Consider the following 22,109-nt stretch of genomic DNA (forward strand, 5'->3'; position numbering starts at 1 on the left):
CTGGAAAACAGCCTTCCTTTTAGCAATCACTTTGGCTAGAAGGATTTCTGAATTACAGGCCCTTATGGCAGTGGAGCCTTTCATCATTTTTCATGCGGACAGATTGTCGCTCAGGACCAACCCATCCTTCATGCCCAAGGTGGTATCCAGTGTGGCCCTTAATCAGACCATTCATTTACCAACTTTCTTTCCCAATCCACAGAACAAGGGGGAGCAGATTCTGCATTCATTGGATGTACACAGACAACTTATATTTTACTTGGACAGGACTAAATCTCGAAGAAAATCTGAACAACTGCTGGCAGCATTTGCTGCAGGGGCAGAGGGAAAGGCTATTTCAAAGCAAACCATTTCCAAATGGATAAGCCATTGTATTCATTTCTGCTATAAGCACCATGGAAAACCTATCCCCCAGGGGATCAGATCCCCTTCCACCAGGGCTGCATCTACTTCTATAGCCTTTCTCAGAGGTGTTCCTACCAGGGATATTCTAGAAGCTGCTATCTGGAGTTCATTTCATACTTTCACCAAACATTATCATTTACCAATTTTCTCTAAATCCAGAGCTGTCTTTGCCACTGCTGTTTTGCAGGGCCTTATAGCCAGTCCTAATGCTGTATAAATCCATCCTCCCAACCATAGCTTTGGGAATCTACCCAAATGTAATGACTGCAACAGTGAAACACAAAGAACATAGTACAGTTGTGTACACTTACCATAAATGTAGATGTTTGAGCGTATTCACTGTTGCAGTCCTGGTTACTATGCCTCTACTTTCTTTTACTACACTTAAAAGCCTTTTTGGTGTATATGCTTTTGTTTGGAGGTATATTTTTTGTGTTTTAAATTATATATATATATATATATGTATATATATATGTATATATATATATATATATATATATATATATATATATATATTGCTACCCATTTGGGGGGCTCCTGACATCTGGGGCAAGAAAAACTGATGTAATGGCGTCTGCTGCATGTTTTATACCCCTGATGTCATGGAAGAAGGGACAGCAACCGACGCAGGACCCAAGACTTTGTTAATCAGGCCGACTGAAGGCAACCTGCCAGCAGATTACCTAAATGTAATGACTGCAGCAATGAATACACTCGAACATCTACATTTATGGTAAGTGTACACAACTGTACTTTGTGATGTCCACTAGTAGGAAGTGTACATCCCTGGCAGTGTTCAGAGTTGTGCTGAACTGCAGTTTGTCAAAACTCCAGAAAGTCATAAAGATCAGATGAGACTGAATACATACCTGTTGTATTGTGCACTGTAATACGGCTTTTTTGTGGGCATGAGATATCTGATGTCAGAGAAGCAACAGCATATGCAGGAATTTACATTCATGGTGGACTTCCTTATGGTTTAAAAGAAACTGGGTGAGAGACACGGGAATAAAGAGCATTTGTTATATTGCTGCAGGCGTCTTTTCCTCAAAGATCCTCTGTCATGGAAGTACCTCACAGAATTGTAGACTTACGTTTTCTGGCGTGCAAGTGGCATAATTTTTTATGGAATGTTTGTTCAACTTAGTGGCAATGTACTTTTTTTTTCCCTTAAGGAGTTCCTACTGTACCTGTATTACCTACGCACATGTCTTCATCTGTAAGTGACCTATCGCCAGTAAATCCCTCTACTACATTGCCAGGTAAGGGAAATAATTTAATCTGATGTATTATAGCAGAAGAAAGTGAAGACATGAATTTATACTTAGTATTTTTGTTTGCATAGGATTTAAATGTTTATGTTTGTACTTCCTCGTGTAGAGGGTAATAATGCTTGATATTGTATTGCCCTCTTCTTCACAGTGATAGTTTGGTCTTAAAGCTTTCAAAGTACACTCATAACAGGCAAACTACAATCTCTGTGCTGTGATTGCTTTCATATTTAATGTGTGCAGATTAGATGTTCTTTGTGTTTCACTGTTGCAGTCATCACACTTGGGTTGTCTGCCTGCAGGTAGCCCTCAGTTGGCCTGAATACCAAAGTCTTAGTATTTCTGCGTCGGATGCTGTCACTTCTTCCATGAAGTCAGGTCGTCAGTGGTATAAAACAGGCAGCCAATGCCATTACATCAGTCTTTCTTGCCGAGGAGGAGCCCGAAGCAGAAACAGTTCGCAAGTGCCGGTCGGCCGCTGCCTGAAATTTTCGAGTTATAATCCTGAAGTCTTCTAAAGCTAAGTACCCTGTTGGGGATCCTTTTTTCTTGCTCTAACCAAAGTCAGAAAAAGTTAACAATTGTCTTGCCTGTGGAAAGCAAATACCTCATAGAGATTTTCATTCTTACTGTGTCACCTGTTTATGCCCAGACCACGACATCCCTCGCTGTCGGTTTTGTGCCTTGTTTAACGCCCGAAACATTCATTGTCAGGCTATCTTTATCACTGAATTCTTTTGCTCTTGTTCTCAGTATTCCAAAATGGCTTTGATAAGCCATCCGACAACTGATCTTCCAAAAAACAGTTAAGATAAAGACAGAGACAGACCGCATAGGTCTAAAACTGCCGATGACGCTTTCGTTAAGCTAGCCGCCATTCTGCCGGTACTTAGTGAGGCTCATTTGCAGCCCCTGATGCCCGCTTCTGTGGATTCGCAGGCCTCTGCTGAGACCCATTCGGACTCCGGTATGCCACGAGATGCTTCTTCGACTATGGAACCTGCGGATGTCTCTACCTTGGATGGGTCCAGAGCCGCTGTGCAGGCACCAGCTTCTGAGGGTGTATTCCGTCCTACCAATGTTCGAATCAGACAACTCTGTTTTTAGCCAAAGTGACTGAGTTTCTTAGGATCAGAGTATGCACTATGTCTAGAAAACAGATGACCAAAGTGCATGCTCAAGCTCCCATGCCACAAAAACAAATGCTTAGAATGGCTGAAAACCTTATTACCCCTAATTAGGGGACGCCAGCCTTCACCTTCTAAGAGACAAAGAATTGAGTTTCCTTCTGATTCTCCAGACCAAGAGTCCGATGACTCTGACCCTTCTGATTATCAGGACATGTCCTTATCAGCCTATGAGGATTCAGATGCAGAGGAATCCATTTCCTCTGCCTCCCCTCCAGAGGATCTTTCTTTTGGTGAAACATTGCATACTTTAAGAGAGCATTTCCACTGGGAATGCCAAGACTACCCTCAGTCCAAAAAGAGACTCAGAGAATTTTTAAAGTTGCCTCAGCACAGGCCTCTAGGTGTACCCCCTGTCCTGGATGTTGTAGATGATGTTTTTATAGAATCCAGTCTTACTCCAGATACATTACCCCGGCCCCCAGGAAACCTGACAGATACTACAGAGTACTTGATTCCCACAAATTTCTCTTCAAGAATCCTACTGCGGATCCAGAGACCATTTCTCAGGGACCTAAAGGTATTAAGGCTACTACAGCCAAAAACCCTACCCCTTCGGACAAGGATTCCAGAGCTTTAGACAGATGGGGCAAGAAGGTATATACCTCTGCAACTCTTGCCATCAGGGCACTGAATTGTCAGTTTCACATGTTGAAGTACCAGCAACATATTATGGAACTAATTAAACAAAAAATTATATTTCCAGATTGTGCAGAAAATAAAGATTTACAAGAGCTAATGCATTCTGCAAACCAAGTTAGTAAGAATCCTTTGCAGTGTGGCTTTGATGCCCTAGAAGCATCTTGCAGGGCTGCAGTCACTGGGTCTGTACTGAGAAGGCATACTTGGCTGAAGGAACAAACCTTGTCAGATCATGTCAAATCCAAATTGCTAGATGCCCCTTTAAATAAGGACTGTTTTGTTTGGCACCAAAGCAAAAGCCGTTCTTGAAAAGATGGAAGAAAAAGCTAAATCTATGCAAACTCTCAAAGAATTTTTACAAGTGCAACCACCGAGATTCAGTAGGCATTGGCCTTCTAAAAAGTGGTCCTTTCCAGCCCCTTCCAGGCCTTCCCAGACCAGACCCAGGGGAAACAGGCCACCCAGACTACAGTCTCAGGGTATGCAGAGATCTAAACAATGGAGTGCCCCCACCCCAAAAATAGGGCGTGGTAAGCCGCCCCCTTATGATGACTTTTCTGTTATCCTTCCCAGCCCTGCCAAATTACTTGTGCCCCTAGAAGGAAAACTTGCCCTTCATGCAAAAAACTGGATGTCCATTACTCAGGACCGATGGGTCCTAAACATTGTATCCCACGGGTACATATTCTACTGCCAACCCCAAGAGGGTTTCCAGACCTTCCTCCAAACCATTGGGCAGAAGCTCAAAAGCAAGTACTTTCCCTGCTCAATGTCAGAGCTATTCAACCTGTTCCAGTAGAACAAAGGGGTCAGGATTTTTACTCCAGACTTTTCCTGGTGCCCAGAAAAGTGGGCTCTTGGTGCCCAATCCCAGATCTTTCAATTCTCAACACCTTTCTGGTGATCCCAAAAATACAAGAATCTTACCGTGCAACAGCTTCTCCCTATGCTAGCCAAGGATGCCTGGTTAGTCACTCTAGACGTAGAAGAAGTTTATCTGCACATCCCCATAAGGGAGTCATGCAGGAAATATTTACGATGTTCATCGTGTTACACTGCTGCACTCATTACACTTGGGTTATCCTGCTGTCAGGTGGTTCCCCAGTCGGCCTGAGTTCCAAAGTCTTGGTCCGGCGTTGGTTGCTGTCGCCTCCTCCCTGACGTCAGTGTGACAGGGGTATATAATATGCAGCTGACGCCATTTTCTTCAGTCTTTCTTGCTGCGCGGTGCCCGAAGCAGAAGCAGTCCGCATGTGCCGGTCGGCCGACTCCTGAGATTTTCATTCCGAATCCAGAACCGAAGTCTTCTACAAAGTTAAGTACCCCGTTAGGGAAACTTTTTCTTGCCTCAGACCGATGTCAGTAAAAGTTAATAACTGTATTTCTTGTGGGAAGCAAATACCTCCTAAGGATTTCCACTCCTATTGTATTCCATGCCTAGGCCCAGACCACGACATCACTGGTTGTCGGTTTTGTGCTAGGTTTAACAAGTGCACTATTAAACGTCGGTTTGATTTTGCCCGACATTATTTTGGCAGAAAATTCAATTACACCATGCCGTCGGAACTTCCGACGACCGGAATACGTAAAAAGCTCAAAGACAAGGACAGGCATCCGAGGCCCAAAACTGACGATGAGGCCTCTTCTAGGCCGGTCGCCAGTTCTCCGGTTTTCAGCAAGGTGCCTACGCAGCCCCTGACAGCCGCTTCCACAGAACCACAGACTGCCTCCGACTCACACATGGAGCTGGCTGGGCCTTCGGATGCTCTAGGTTTTCAGCCTACCGAAACTAACCATTCAGAGGGAACCGAAGTAGCTGAGCAATCCACAGCTTCAGAGGGTGTTGTCAGACCTACCCAGTTAACCATTAAACACTCTGCTAAGTCTAAGCCCCCCTTAAAAACAAAGAAACAGATGAGGACAGGCTTCCATGCCTAAGAAACAAATGCTCAAAATGGCCGAAGACCTAATCACCCTGATCAGGGGGTCCCATCCCCCCTCCTGATAAAAGGCCCAGACAGGATGCAAACTATGAATCTTCCGACCAGGTGTCCATTTCTTCAGATTCATCCTCAGACCTAGGATATTCTTTACCCCCCTTATGAGGATTCTGATGCTGAGGAATCAATTCCATCAGCCTCTCCGCCTGAGGACTACTCCTTTGGGGAGACCTTGCATACCATAAGGGAGCATTTCCATTGGGAAGGCCAGGATTACTCAGAATCCACGAAAAGGCTCAGAGACTTAATTTTATTACCTCAACACAGACCTCTTGCTATTCCGCCAGTGTTAGATATTGTGGATGATGTGTACACGGAATCCAGCTTAAACCCTGACTCCTTACCTCCAGCCCTAGTTAAACCTGATAGATATTACAGAGTCCCTGACTCTCACATATTTCTGTATAAAAGCCCTGCTGCTGACCCTGAAACTATTTCTCAGGGACCCAAAGGGATTAAGGCCTCATCAGCAAAAAACCCAGATGTCCTTCAAGGATGCATCTGCAGTCATAACATATGGGTTGTCCTGCCTCAGGCAGCCCTTCGGTCGGCCGGAGTCCAAAGTCTGGGTCTGGCCTCGGCTGATGTCGCACTTCACCCGACGTCATAGCTCCTGGGGTATAAAGGCATCAGCCGACGCCATTTTCCTCAGTCTTTCTTGCCGCGCTGTGCCTGAAGCAGAAGCTGTTCGCAAGTGCCGGTCGGTGAGATCCAGAGATTTCAGCTACCGAAAACTTCTAAAAAAACTAAGTACCCCGTTGGGGACTCTTTCTTGCCTCATCCGATGTCAGACAAAGTAAATAATTGTTTAACTTGTGGGAAACAAATACCTCATAAGGATTTCCATTCTTACTGCCTTCCTTGCTTAGGCCCAGACCACGACATATCAGCTTGTTTAGCCTGTGCTTCCTTCAACCGACGGACTCTTAGACGTCGGTCGGAGTTTGCTGAAGAGTTTTTTGGCTCCGCTTTTGCATATAAAATGCCGTCGGAGACTCCGACTACACATTTAGCTAAAAAACGCAAGAAAAAGGACCGACACTCGCGGCCCGCGGTTTTGGCTGAAACCACGGTTAGGCCTACCGCGAGTGTCTCGGTTTCGGCTGAAACCTAGACCTTGGTTCTCCCTTCGGCCGAAAGCATGCCTCCGACAACCGAGGCCACACAGGCCCCGACTGAGTCGGCTACAGAAATTCCTACTGAAGAAGCAGGCACACAAGATTTGTCCGACACCATTCCGTTGGACATCTCTACTCCTGCACGTGGGGCAGCTAGACCCCCTGCTTCTATGTCTATGAAGGCCTTCTCCAGGGCTAAAGCAGCTAAACTTTCCAAGGCCTTACCTACAAAAGCTCCCTCTCACAGACCTACCTCAAGTTCTCAGATTCTCAGCCTTGCTGAGGACCTTATTTCTCTGATCAGGGGATCCCAACCTCACCCAGACAGGGCCTCACAACCCCCTCCTGAAAAGAGGCCTAGGACTGAACCCCCTGAACCTCTCTCCTCTGACTATTCCTCGGATGGTTCAGATTTATCTGAACATCAGGAAGGACCATACTCACCTTATGAGGATTCTGATGCAGAAGACTCCATTCCTTCTGCCTCCCCTTCAGAAGAATTTTCATTTGGGGAAACTCTACACTCAATGAGGGAACACTTCCAATGGCAGGGTCAGGATTTTTCTGATTCTAGGAAAAGGCTAAGGACTTTTTTACACTTACCACAGCATAGGCCTTTAGCCATCCCATCTGTACTATCAGTTGTTGATGATGCATACAATGATGCCAGTACTGCCCCAGATTCTCTTCCCCTGGCCCCTGCCAAACCTTACAGATACTACAGGGTCCCAGATTATCGCTTCCACTTGTATAAGGCCCATGCTGCAGACCCAGAAACCATTTCTCAGGGCCCTAAAGGTGTTGCAGCTGCCTCTGCCAAAAAACCTCTACCCTCTGAAAGAGAATCCAGAGCATTAGAGAGATGGGGTAAAAAGGTTTATACATCTGCTACTCTTTCTGCCAGGGCTTTAAACTGTCAATTTCACATGATACAGTACCAGGAATTTTTGTTAGATCAGCTGAATAAAAAGCTGTCCTCTCCTGAACCTTTAGACCATAAGTCCCTTCAGGATTTGGTACACAACTCTCAGCAGGTCAGTAATCATTTCTTAAAATGTGGCTATGATGCACTGGAGGCTTCATTTAGATCAGCTATGACTGGAGCAGTGATTCGAAGGCATGCCTGGCTAAAAGAGCAATCCTTGCCAGACCATGTTAAGTCTAAACTCCTAGATGCCCCTATGGAGAAACAAAGTTTATTTGGCTCCCCTGCACAGGAGGTTCTAAAGAAAGTGGAAGAAAAAGCAAAATCTGTCCAAACAGTCAAGGATTTTCTGCAGGTTCAACCTCCGAGGTTCAGCAGAAATTGGCCTTCAAAAAATTGGTCCTTTCCAGACACCTCCAGAGCACAGAGAGGCAGAAATAGATGCCCAAGAGGCAGAGGTCAATCAAGGGGTCCCTGCCAACCAGAGAAGTGCCGCCACAACTGCGGCTGCAACCACTTCCACAGGACAGACACAATGACTTGGCTCTGATTCCGCCTACTAGGGAACAACTGGAAGCACCCTTGGGCGGAAAGCTAGCTTTATTTTCAAAAAACTGGCATTGCATTACAGGAGACAAATGGACTTTGCAAACAATAGACAAAGGCTACAGGTTTCACTTCCACACTCTACCAAAAAAGAGAGGAATGCCAAACCTTCCACCAAGCCAGAAGTCAGAGGCTCTAAAACAAATCTTCAGCTTACTAAGGATGAGAGCAATAGAAAAGGTACCATCTATGGAACAAGGCCAAGGATTTTACTCCAGACTATTCCTTGTACCAAGAAAAGAAAATCAATGGAGGCCTATTCTCTACTTGTCCGCACTGAACACATATCTCATTGTTCCAAAATTCAAGATGCTGACCCTACAGCAACTTCTTCCCATGTTGGGCAAGGAGTCTTGGCTGGTGACTCTAGATCTCAAGGAGGCATACCTGCACGTCCCTATACGACCAGATTGCAGAAGACACCTCAGATTTCTTGCAGGATCAGAGCATTATCAATTCTCAGCATTGCCCTTTGGCTTATCTGCTGCGCCCAGAGTATTCACAAAATGCCTGGCATCAGTAATTGCACATTGCAGGCTTCAGGGAATTCAAATCTACCCATACCTGGACGACTGCCTAATACAAGCGGACAACAAGACAAAAATAATAAAGGATTTGGCCTATGTCATACAACTGCTGCAAGCTTTGGGATACACAGTCAACATACAAAATTCAAGACTAGTGCCATCCCAAAGGATAACATTTTTGGGTGCAGAACTGGACACAATAACTCGGATGGCTTTTCTCACAGAAGAAAAACAAAAGCAACTACCAGTCTACTTCATGGCATTAACAAGACAAACTCAGCTTACTGCAAGGAAAGTCCTGCAGGCCCTGGGTTACATGGCATCCTGCATAATCTTGATCCCACATGCCAGGCTGCATATGAGAAAATTACAATGGTACCTAAGGAATGTATGGTCTCAACACAGACACAGTCTAGAAGCCCTGATACCAATCATTCCATGCCTGAAAAAAGAATTCCTGTGGTGGGCTCAGGCCTGCCAGATCAACAGAGGATTGCCTTTCCACAAACCACATCCAAGGCAGACCATCACCACGGACGCCTCAGACCTAGGCTGGGGGGCACACATCGAAGACAAGTGTATCCAAGGCCTATGGTCCCAAGACCAGCTGAATCTACACATAAATCTAAAGGAGATGCTGGCAGTGAAGCATGCAATCGAGGCATTCAAATCATTCCTCCAGCAAGGACACCTGCTGATGAGGACGGACAATACCGCAGTCATGTGGTACATCAACAAACAGGGAGGCACACATTCATACCCTCTATGCTGGATGGCAATAGACCTGTGGAACTTAGGCCTGAATCTCAACATCCAACTGCAGGCCAGATTCGTACCAGGAAAAGAGAATTCACTAGCAGACAGCTTAAGCAGAACTACCACGGATGCTCACAAAATGGATGCTGCATCCAGACATCTTCAAAACCATAAAGAAATGGGGAATGCCAGAGATAGACCTGTTCGCCTCCCCACTCAACCACCAACTGAAGAAATTCTGCTCAAGAGTATACCACCCACAAGCCTGGAGGGTGGATTCCCTTTCTTTCAGCTGGAAGGCCCTGACAGTATATGCCTTTCCACCTCTCCCATTGATGTACAAAGTTCTACTGAAGATCAGAGAGGAACAGCCAAAGGTAATTCTGATAGCTCCAGACTGGCCAAGGCAGCATTGGTACCCGCTACTGAGAAGCATGTCTCGGACGAACTCATGGCCTCTACCTCTATGTCCTTTACTTCTAACGCAGAACAACTACAAGACCCTGCATCCAAACTTAAAAACGCTGCAGCTAACTGCTTGGAAAATTGCATAAAACAAAACCAACCTGTTTTATCTCAGAGGGTTAAGGACATTATCCTGGAGGCTCAGACCCTCCACAAGGAAAACATATTCAGCCAAATGGAAGAGATTCCTCATTTGGAGTGCAGCAAAGGGAACAAATGTCACACTAGCAAACCTAGCACACATCCTAGAATACTTAGCAGAACTGTTCCACAACGGCCTGTCCTATTCTTCCATTAAGATTCATGCATCAGCAATTTCAGCAGAGTACAACATGGATCCTCCTGTCTTCTCTCATCCTCTCCTCAGACAATTTTTGAGAGGGATCAAAAATGTAAAACCTCCAAGGAAACCACCTCTGCCTGCATGGGATCTCAATTTTGTGCTTGAAAAATTAACACTTCCCCCTTTTGAACCAGCAGCAACAGCAGACTTACAGTTCTTATCTTGGAAAACTGCCTTCCTGCTAGCTATCTCTTCAGCAAGAAGGGTATCCGAGTTACAGGCATTAATGGCAATGCAGCCTTTCCTTATCTTTCACCAGGGTAGAGTGTCTCTGAGAACCAATCCTACTTTTATGCCAAAGGTGGTATCCAGGGTATCCTTGAACCAAGCTATTCATTTACCTACATTCTTCCCTAACCCACAGAACAGGGGGGAAAAACTACTACACACCTTGGATGTACACAGACAACTGCGCTACTATCTGGACAGAACTAAGGCCAGCAGAAAAACTGACCAGCTTCTGGTAGCATATGCAACAGGAGTGCAAGGAAAAGCAATTTCAAAACAGACGATCTCAAAATGGATAGGAAATTGCATTTGATTCTGCTACTCATTTCATGGAAAGACAACTCCTGAAAATATCAGGCCTCACTCCACAAGAGCTACAGCCACCACTACAGCTTTCCTATGAGGAGTGGCTACCAAAGACATTTTAGAAGCTGCTACTTGGAGCTCCGTGCATACATTTGCCAAGCATTACAATCTTACTTTATACTCCAGATCCCGAGCAGGTTTTGCAACTGCAGTTTTACAAGGGATCTTAACTACACCATCATTATCTTAGTGCCTCCTCCCCCAGTTTGGCTATGGTATTCTACCCATATGTTATGACTGCAGATGCATCCTTGAAGGACATAGTACAGTTTTGTACCCACCATAAATGTAGATGTCCGATAGGTATGCATCTGCAGTCAGGATTACCCACCCTCCTTCCCCTCTGTGGTATTCCTAGGGTACTTACCCCTCTCTTAGCTAGCTGGGGGAATCTATTATGGTGTATTTGTTTGTATGTATATATGTATATGTACTTTTTGATTTCTACTGTTTGGAATTTTCTACTTTTATACAAATTTAGCCTTCCTAGAGGGCACCTGGCATCTGGGGCAAGAAACACTGAGGAAAATGGCGTCGGCTGATGCCTTTATACCCCAGGAGCTATGACGTCGGGTGAAGTGCGACATCAGCCGAGGCCAGACCCAGACTTTGGAATCCGGCCGACCAAAGGGCTGCCTGAGGCAGGACAACCCATATGTTATGACTGCAGATGCATACCTATCGGACATCTACATTTATGGTAGGTACAAAACTGTACTTTCCCCCTGACAGAGATTCCAGAGCATTAGACAAATGGGGAAAGAAAGTATATACGTCTTCAACTTTAGCAATGAGAGCCTTAAATTGCCAGTTTCACATGCTAAAATATCAGCAATATTTGATGTCGCAGTTGAAACAAAAGATGCTTCCAGATTCAGATCCTCCTGATTTAAAAAAAATGCAGGATTTATTGCCTGCAGCTGAACAAGTGGGAAAACTTACTTTGCAATGTGGGTTTGATTCCTTAGAGGCCTCCTGTAGAACAGCAGATGTTCATCGTGTTACCCTGCTGCAGTCATCACACTTGGGTTATCCTGCCATCAGGCAGTCCCGCAGTCGGCCTGAATTCTAAAGTCTTGGTCCGGCGTCAGTTGCTGTTGCTTCTTCCCTGATGTCAATGAGCCAGGGGTGTACAAGAGGCATCCAACACCGTTTTTTTCAGTCTTTCTTGCCGCGTAGTGCCCGAAGCAGAAGCAGTTCGCAAGTGCTGGTCGGCCGACACCTGAGATTTTCGATTCGAATTTCAGTCCGAAGTCTTCAATAAAGCTAAGTACCACATTGGGGAACCTTTTCTTGCCTAAGTCCGATGTCAGAAAAAGTTAACGATTGCATTTCTTGTGAGAAGCAAATACCTCATAAGGACTTCCAATCTTATTGTATTCCTTGCCTAGGCCCAGACCACGACGTCACAGGTTGTCGGTTTTGTGCTAGGTTTAATAAACGAACTATCAAACGCCGTTTTGACTTCGCATGACATTTCTTTGGTAGGAAATTTAATTATATCATGCCGTCGAAGCAGCCGACGACCGTCATGCATAAAAAACGCAAGGATAAGGACAGGCAACCTAGGAACAAGCCAGATTCCGAGGCCTCTGCTGGGCCTGTCACCTATTCCCCGGTTTTCAGTGAGGCACCTACGCAGCCCCTGACGACCGCAGAACTGGAACCCCAGACAGCTGCGGATTCTCAAGCGGAGTGTACTAGGCCGACGCAGCCATCTTCATTAGGCCCTTACGACACCGGAGCAAAAGTAGACCCCGGTGCAGTGGAAACTCCTTCGGTTGCAGAAGGTGTCTTCAGACCGACTACACTCACCATTAAATCTTATGCTAAGCTTAAAACTCCTTTAAAACCAAAGAAGACTGTACATCAGTCTACAGTTCAAGGCCCCATGCCTAAGAAACAGATGCTTAAGATGGCTGAAGATTTGATTACCCTAATCAGGTGTTCCCATCCCCTCCTGATAAAAGACCAAGACAAGAGGAGGATTATGCTTCTTCTGACCAGGTTTCAATTTCCTCAGATTCTTCTGAGGAACAGGATTACAGTTTTCCACCTTATGAAGACTCTGATGCTGAAGACTCTATTCCTCAGCATCTCCCCCTGAAGACTACTCCTTTGGGGAAACTTTACATACCATGAGGGAACATTTCCACTGGGAAGGCCAGGACTACTCTGATTCTAAGAAAATGCTCCGAGAGTTCCTTTTACTACCCCAGCACAGACCTCTTGTTATCCCTCCAGTTTTAGATATTGTGGATGATGTTTACTTGGAGTCTAGTCTAAATCCAGACTCTCTACCTCCTGCTCCAGCCAAACCAGACATATACTGCAGAGTACCTGACTCACACAAATTCCTTTATAAAAGCCCTGTGGCTGACCCAGAAACAATTTCCCAGGGTCCTAAGGGAGCTAAAGCTTCTATGGCCAAAAATCCTGTGCCCTCTGAAAGGGATTCCAGAGCCCTAGATAGATGGGGAAAGAAAATGTACACCTCAGCAACTCTGGCTATGAGAGCATTAAATTGTTAGTTTCACATGCTGAAATATCAGCAATTCCTAATGTCTCAATTAAAATAAAAAATGAACAAACATACTGAACAGTCTGAATTCAAGGAAATGCAGGATCTGTTGCATGCAGCTGAACAGGTGGGCAAACATACTTTACAATGTGGATTTGATTCATTGGAAGCTTCCTGTAGAGCAGCTGTTACTGGCTCTGTCATATGTAGACATGCTTGGTTAAAAGAACAAACCCTTCCTTATTGGATGCACCTTTACAGCAGGATGTATTATTTGGTGTCAAAGCAGAAGAGGTTTTAAAGAAAATGGAGGATAAGGCAAAGTCTATGCAGACGGTCAAGGTTTTTTTGCAGGTACACCCCCCTTGTTTCAGCAGAAATTGGCCAACAAAAAACTGGTCCTTTCCAGCTTCTGACAGATCACAGAGGGGCAAATACAGACGTCCAAGGGGGAGAGGTCAGTCACAAGGCCCTTACAAACCTCGCAAATGGGGTACTGCTACCCAGAAAGGAGGAGAAGACAGGCCCCAAGCTAGCAGAAGACAAACACAATGACTCAATCCTCAAACTACCAAGCAAATCTCTCCTGGCAGCTCCCTTGGGAGGAAAATTAGCATTTTTTGCAGACAACTGGCACATCATCAGAAAAGACAAATGGGTCCTAAACATTGTCTCTCAAGGATACAGATTCCATTTTCGTACCTTACCAAGGATAAAAGGAATGCCAAACCTGCCACCATATCAATGGGCAGAGGCTCAAAAACAAATTACAGCACTGATACATGAGAGCTATTCAGAAGGTAGCACCACAGGAGCAAGGACAAGGATTTTACTCAAGACTCTTTCTGGTTTCCAGAAAGGACAAAACCTGGAGACCCATTCTGGGTCTTTCTTCTATAAACACTTAACTGGATGTTCTGAAATTCAAAATGTTGACACTACAGCAGCTTCTTCCCATGCTGGGCAAGAAAGCTTGGCTCGTGACTTTGGACCTCAAGGAGGCATACCTGCATGTCCCTATCAGACAAAACTGCAGAAGATACCTCGGATTCATAGCTGGTTCAATGCACTATCAATTCTCTGCACTGTCCTTTGGCTTATCTACTGCGCCCAGGGTCTTCACAAAGTGCCTGGCACCAGTAATTGCATTTTGCAGACAAAAAGGAATTCAAATTTATCCATACCTGGACGACTGCCTGATTCAAGCAGAGAACAAGGACATTCTTTTAAAGCATCTGGCGTTCATAAAAAAGTTATTAAGTTGCCTGGGGTACACAGTAAACGAAAAGAAATCAAAACTAGTGCCCTCACAAGAGGTAATATTCCTGGGTACCATCTTGAACACAACGGCCCAGATGGCTTATCTCACGCCAGACAAGCAAGGACAACTGACTCAATACTTTCAATTGATGGCAACAAAGACCCAGCTCCCTGCAAGACAAAATTCTGCAGGCCTTGGGCTACATGGCATCTTGCATACTATTAATTCCATATGCCAGACTGCATATGAGGAAATTACAATTGTACCTAAGGAGTGTATGGTCTCAACACTGTCAAAGTTTGAAAACAGTTATACCACTAATTCCTTGCCTTCAACAGGAGTTTCGATGGTGGGCTCAAGCGTGTCACCTCAACAAAGGACAGCCTTTTACTTAACCCACAGCCAGGCAGACGCTGACAACAGATGCAACGGATTACGCCTGGGGAGCACACATAGCAGGAAAATGTATTCAGGGCGAGTGGCCCGCAGCGCAAAGGTATCTTCACATCAATCAAAAAGAGATGCTAGCTGTACAAAATGCACTTATAGCTTTCAAAGACCTGCTGCATCCAGGACTACTACTAAAGACAGACAACACCACAGTTATGTGGTACATAAACAAGCAAGGGGGCACGCACTCCTACCCCCTCTGCACACAAGCCATGACCTTGTGGAACACAGCTCTAGACTACCAAGTTCATCTGCAAGCACAATTCCTGCCAGGAGAGAAAAACACGCTGGCAGACGACCTAAGCAGAAACATCATGGATCCCCACGAATGGGAATTGAATCCACAAATATTCAGAATGATAACACAAAAATGGTGGAGCCCGGACATAGATCTGTTTGCATCCCCAATGAACAGCCAACTACAGAAATTCTGCACAGGGAGTTACCATCCACAAGCATGGAAAGTGGATGCCCTCTTATTCAGCTAGAAAAACCTGCAAGTATACGCTTTCCCACCTTAAACTCTCCTTCCAAAGGTACTCATAAAAGCCAGGCAAGAAGAGCCAAAGATGATCCTGATTGCACCAGACTGGCCACGCCAGCACTGGTACCCAATCTTAAAGAACTTAGCACAAGAACCACCCTGGATTTTGCCTCAAATCCCACACTTGCTGACACAGCACAACAATCGGATACTTCACAGCCAGCTAAAGACCTTAAACCTAGCTGAATGGAAAATTCTTTAGTCAAGCAAGCAATGCCTCTCTCCAAAGCTGTTATGGATGTCATTCTGGAGGCCAGAAGGCCTAACACCAGGAAAGCCTACTCTGATAAATGGAAGAGATTCTGTGCCTGGAACCAGGCGCACAGCCTTGACCTTCTTGTCCCAAACATTCCTCAGATACTTCAATATTTAACTGAGATGCTGGACAAGGGCCTCTCCTTCTCATCCATCAAGATCCACGCCACTGCCATTTCTGCTCATTACAGCACGGATCCACCAATTTTCTCTAATCCTTTGCTCAAACAGTACCTCAGAGGGGCTAAAAACATAAGACCGCCCCGTAGAGCACCTACTCCAACTTGGGACCTCAACTTTGTTTTGGAAAAATTAACTTTACCTCCTTTTGAGCCAGCTAACACAGCAGAATTAAAATATATCTCTTGGAAAACTGCTCTGCTTCTGGCAATAACATCAGCACGAAGAGTTTCAGAATTACAGGCACTAAATGGCAGTGGAACCTTTCCTCATTTTCCACCAGGACAGGGTGTCTTTAAGAACTAACCCTACGTTTATGCCAAAGGTGGTATCAAGTGTGGCTCTAAACCAAACTATTCACTTGTCAACTTTTTATCCAAAACCACAGAACAAAGGGGAGAGACTACTACATTCTTTGGACATTCACAGACAGTTACGCTTCTACTTGGACAAAACCAAAGCTTTCAGAAAATCTGAGTGATTATTGGTAGCATATGCTGCAGGAGCACAGGGAAAAGCCATTTCAAAACCGACTATTTCAAAATGGATAGGACATTGTATACGTTTCTGCCTTACTCACCATGGGGAACGTACCTAGCAGCATTAGATCTCACTCCACCAGGGCAACTGCCACTTCAACTGCCTACCTCAGAGGAGTACCTACCAAGGATATTTTGGAAGCAGCAACATGGAGTTCTGTGCATACCTTCACCAAGCATTACCATTTGCCTTTATACTCCAAATCCAGAGCTGGCTTCACCACTGCTGTGCTGCAGGGTCTTATAGCCACCCCTAATGCCTTATAGAACCAGCCACCCTACCTCAACTTTGGGATTCCACCCAAGTGTAATGACTGCAGCAGTGTAACACGATGAACATATTACAGTTTTGTACCTACCATAAATGTAGATGTTCGGGTGTAAACATGGCTGCAGTCCAGGATGTTCATAGTGTTACACTGTTGCAGTCTTACACTTGGGTTATCCTGCCGTCAGGTGGTCCCGTAGTCGGCCAGAGTTACAAAGTCTTGGTCCGGCGTCGGTTGCTGTCGCTTCTTCCCTGACGTCAGTGTGCCAGGGGTATATAAGATGCATTCGACACCATTTTCTTCAGTCTTTCTTGCCGCGCGGTGCCCGAAGCAGAAGCAGTTCGCAAATGCCGGTCGGCCGACTCCTGAGATTTTCGAAGTCGAATTTCAGATCCGAAGTCTTCAATAAAGCTAAGTACCCCGTTGGGGAAACTTTTTTCTTGCCTCAGACGGATGTCAGAAAAAGCTAATAATTGTATTTCTTGTGGGAAGCAAATACCTCATAAGGGCTTCCACTCTTACTGTATCCCATGCCTAGGTCCTGATCACGACGTCACTAGTTGTCAGTTTTGTGCTAGATTTAACAAATGCACTATAAAAAGACGTTTTGATTTTGCTTTGCACTACTTTGGCCAAAGGTTCAATTATACTATGCCGTCGGATCAACCAACGACCGCAATACCGAAAAAATGCAAGGACAAGGATAAAGACAGGCATCCGAGGTCCAAAACCGACGACAAAACCTCTTCTAGGCCAGTCGCCAATTCTCAGTGAGGCGCTTTCGCAGCCCCTGACCCCCGCTACCTCAGAGCTGCAGGCCGCCACCGACTCCCACGTGGAGACAACTAGGCCTCTGGAAACTCAAGGTATTGGGCCTACGGAAACTAATCCCTCAGATGGGTCCGGAGCCGCTGAGCAGGCATCGGCTTCTGAGGGTGTTTTCAGACCTTCACAACTTACCATTAAAACAACAGCCAAGACAAAAGTACCATTAAAGACAAAGAAACAAGTACAGCATTCTCCTGGACAGACCTCCATGTCTAAGAAACAGATGCTTAAAATGGCCGAAGACCTCATTACTCTAATCAGAGGTTCTCATCCCCCTCCTGAGAAAAGGCCTCCTCCTGAGAAAAGGCCTAGGCAGGATACAGACTATGATTCCTCTGATAAGGTTTCCATTTCCTCTGATTCCTCTTCAGACCAGGGATACTCTCTACCCCCCTACGAGGACTCTGATGCTGAAGAATCTATCCCTTCAACCTCTCCTCCTGAGGATTATTCTTTTGGGGAAACTTTACATACCATGAGGGAACATTTCCATTGGGAAAGTCAGGATTACTCAGAATCCAAGAAAAGGCTCAGGGATTTCCTTTTATTGCCTCAGCACAGGCCCTTGGCTATTCCGCCTGTGCTTGATATTGTGGATGATGTGTTCTCTGAATCCAGCTTATCTCCTGATTCTTTGTCCCCTGCACCAGCCAAGCCAGATAGATATTATAGAGTCCCAGACTCTCTCAAGTTTCTTTATAAAAACCCTTCGGCTGATCCAGAAACTATTTCCCAGGGTCCAAAAGGAGTTAAGGCTTCCATTGCAAAAAATCCAGTACCCTCTGACAGAGATTCCAGAGCTTTGGATAGATGGGGGAAGAAAGTATACACTTCTGCAACTTTAGCAGTAAGAGCTTTAAATTTCCAGTTTCACATGCTTACGTTCCAACAATATTTAATGGCTCAGTTAAAACAGAAAATGCTTGCAAGCTCAGAAGCTCCTGATTGTAAAGAAATGCAGGATTTATTGCATGCAGTTGAACAGGTGGGAAAACATATTCTACAATGTGGTTTTGATGCTTTAGAGACCTCTTGTAGAGCCGCAGTTACAGGTTCTGTGATTCGAAGACATGCTTGGTTAAAAGAACAGAGTTTACCTGATCATGTTAAGGCAAAATTATTGAATGCTCCTTTACAGCATGATACCTTGTTTGGTGTTAAGGCAGAAGAGGTGTTAAAGAAAATGGAGGATAAAGATAAATCTATGCAAACAGTCAAAGATTTCATACAGGTACAGCCACCTCGATTTAGCAGAAATTGGCCAACAAAGAATTGGTCCTTTCCAGTGTCAGACTGGCCACAGAGAGGCAGATACAGATGCCCAAGAGGCAGATCTCAACCCCAAGGCTCAAACAGACAACTACAGTGGGGGACCTCAACCCCAAAAGGAGGTGAGGACAAGTCTCAACCTTACAGGAAACAGTCACAATGACTTTCCCCTTCATACACCAAGCACTTCCCTTTTGGAAGCCCCCTTAGGGGAAAACTAGCACCTTTTTTCTCAAAACTGGCAAACAATCACCCAAGACAAATGGGTTCTGAATATTGTGCCTCAGGGTAACAGGTTCCACTTTCATACTTTACCAAGGCTAAAAGGAATGCCAGACCTGCCACAAAATCAATGGGCAGAGGCACAGAAACAAATTTCAGCCCTCATGGACGTGAGAGCTATTCAAAAAGTACCACAACAGGGACAAGGATTTTGCTCAAGACTCTTCCTGGTCCCCAGAAAGGACAAGGCCTGGAGGCCCATACTAGACCTTTCGATTCTAAATACTTACCTGGATATTCTGAAATTCAAAATGTTGACATTACAGCAGCTTCTACCCATGCTGGGCAAGAAGGCTTGGCTTGTTACTCTGGACGTCAAAGAGGCATACCTGCATGTCCCTATCAGACAAAATTGCAGAAGATACCTCAGATTCAAAGCTGGCACAATGCACTTCCAATTCTCTGCACTGCCCTTTGGCTTATCTACTGCGCCCAGGGTCTTCACAAAGCGCCTGGCACCAGTAATTGCATTTTGCAGACAAAAAGGACTTCAAATATATCCATACCTGGACGATTGCCTCATTCAAGCAGAGACAAAGGACATTCTTCTACAACATCTGGCATTTGTAAAAAGGTTGCTAATTTCTCTAGAGTACACAGTAAATGAAAAGAAGTCAAAACTAGTGTCCTCACAACAGATTATATTCCTGGGTGCCAGCTTAAATACAACGGCCTGGATGGCTTGCCTCACGCCAGACAAACAAGTTCAACTAAGTCAATATTTTCAACTACTGGCAAAAAAAAGTCCCATCTCCCTGCAAGAAAAATTCTGCAGGCCCTGGGATTCACGGCATCCTGCATACTACTAATACCATATGCCAGACTGCATATGAGGAAATTAAAATGGTACCTAAAAAGTGTTTGGACTCAACACTCTCACAGTTTAGAAGCAGTAATACCAATGATTCCCTGCCTACAACAGGAGTTTCGATGGTGGGGACAGGCATGTCACCTAAACAAGGGTCAGCCTTTTACCCTACCCACAGCCAGGCAGACTCTAACAACAGATGCTTCGGATTACGCCTGGGGAGCACACCTGGCAGGAAAATGCATTCATGGCAAGTGGATCACAGACCAGATGCACCTTCACATCAATCAAAAAGAGATGTTGGCTGTTCAAAATGCCCTAACAGCTTTCAAGGACCTTCTGCATCCAGGACAATTATTATTAAAGATAGACACCACCACAGTAATGTGGTACATAAACAAGCAAGGGGGCACTCATTCTTATCCCCTATGCAGGCAAGCCATGACCTTGTGGAACACAGCTCTAATGTATCAAGTTCACCTGCAAGCACAATTCCTGCCAGGAAAGAAAAATACTCTGGCAGGCGATCTAAGCAGAAATATCATGGACCCTCACGAATGGAAATTGAATCCACAAATCTTCAGCATGGTAACGAAAAAATGGGGATGCCCAGACATAGATCTTTTTGCCTCCCCACTGAATTGCCAACTACAAAAATTCTGCACAAGGACTTATCACAAACAAGCATGGAAAGTGGATGCTCTTTTGTTCAGCTGGAAAAACCTAAAAGTTTATGCCTTCCCGCCACTGCCTCTCCTTTCAAAGGTACTCCTAAAAGCCAGACAAGAAAAACCACAGATGATCCTGATTGCTCCAGACTGGCCACGCCAGCACTGGTACCCTACCTTAAGGAACTTAGCTCAAGGCCCACCATGAATTTTGCCTCAAATTCCACACCTTCTGACTCAACAAAACAATCGGATCCTGCACGGTCAGCTCAGAACCCTAAACCTGGCTGCATGGCAGATTCATTAGTCAAACCGGCAACACCTCTCTCTAAAGCTGTTATGGATGTCATTTTGGAGGCCAGGAGGCCTAGCACCAGGAAAGCTTACTCAGAAAAATTTAAGAGATTCTGCGCCTGGAACCAGGCTCAAAACCTTGACCCGCTAGTTCCAAATATTCCTCAGATTTTACAATACTTCACTGAGATGCTGGACAGAGGCCTATCCTTCTCATCAATTAAGATCCACGCCTCTGCCATTTCAGCACATTACAACACGGATCCTCCTTTATTCTCTCATCCCTTGCTAAAACAGTACCTCAGAGGGGCTAAAAACATAAGACCGCCCCGGAGAGCACCAGCCCCAACTTGGGACCTCAATTTTGTTTTGGAAAAACTAACCCTGCCACCGTTTGAGCCAGCCAATACAGCCGATCTAAAATTTTTATCATGGAAAACAGCTCTGCTCCTGGCAGTAACTTCAGCACAAAGAGTCTCACAGCTACAGGCACTAATGGCAGTGGAACCTTTCCTCATATTCCACCAGGACAGGGTTTCTTTAAGGACAAACCCTACATTTATGCCAAAGGTGGTATCAAGTGTGGCTCTAAACCAAACTATTCACTTGCCAACTCTTTATCCAAACCCCCAGAACAAAGGGGAGAGACTACTGCATTCTTTGGGCATTCACAGGCAGTTAGCTTCTACTTGGACAAAACCAAAGCTTTCAGAAAATCTGAGCAATTATTGGTAGCATATGCTACAGGAGCACAGGGAAAAGCCATTTCAAAGCAGACTATCTCAAAATGGATAGGACATTGTATACGTTTCTGCTATACTCACCATGGGAAACCTGTACCTAGCAGCATTAGATCTCACTCCACCAGGGCAACAGCCACTTCATCTGCCTACCTCAGAGAAGTACCTACCAAGGATATTTTGGAAGCAGCAACATGGAGTTCTGTGCATACCTTCACCAAGCACTACCACTTGCCTTTATACTCCAAATCCAGAGCTGGCTTCGCCACTGCTGTGCTGCAGGGCCTTATAGCCACCCCTAATGCCTTCTAGAACCAGCCTCCGTACCTCAGCTTTGGGATTCCACCCAAGTGTAATGACTG

General features: G+C 45.2%; 1 protein-coding gene across 3 annotated transcripts in view; it reads left to right on the top strand.

Annotated features, from left to right (window-relative positions):
• The window catches only part of GORASP2 (golgi reassembly stacking protein 2), a 1,358,808-nt gene that overhangs the window by 985,617 nt on the left and 351,082 nt on the right, over positions 1 to 22,109 (top strand). For all 3 annotated transcript variants that reach the window (XM_044075519.1, XM_044075518.1, XM_044075517.1), the window contains one exon: positions 1,581 to 1,667. In XM_044075519.1, the coding sequence (XP_043931454.1) occupies positions 1,581 to 1,667 (87 nt within the window). The remainder of the gene's footprint in view (positions 1 to 1,580; positions 1,668 to 22,109) is intronic.

Source organism: Protopterus annectens, chromosome 6.part1, assembly GCF_019279795.1.
Source record: "Protopterus annectens isolate FY-2018-M chromosome 6.part1, PAN1.0, whole genome shotgun sequence".
In the NCBI taxonomy this organism is placed as follows: Eukaryota; Metazoa; Chordata; order Ceratodontiformes; family Protopteridae; genus Protopterus; species Protopterus annectens.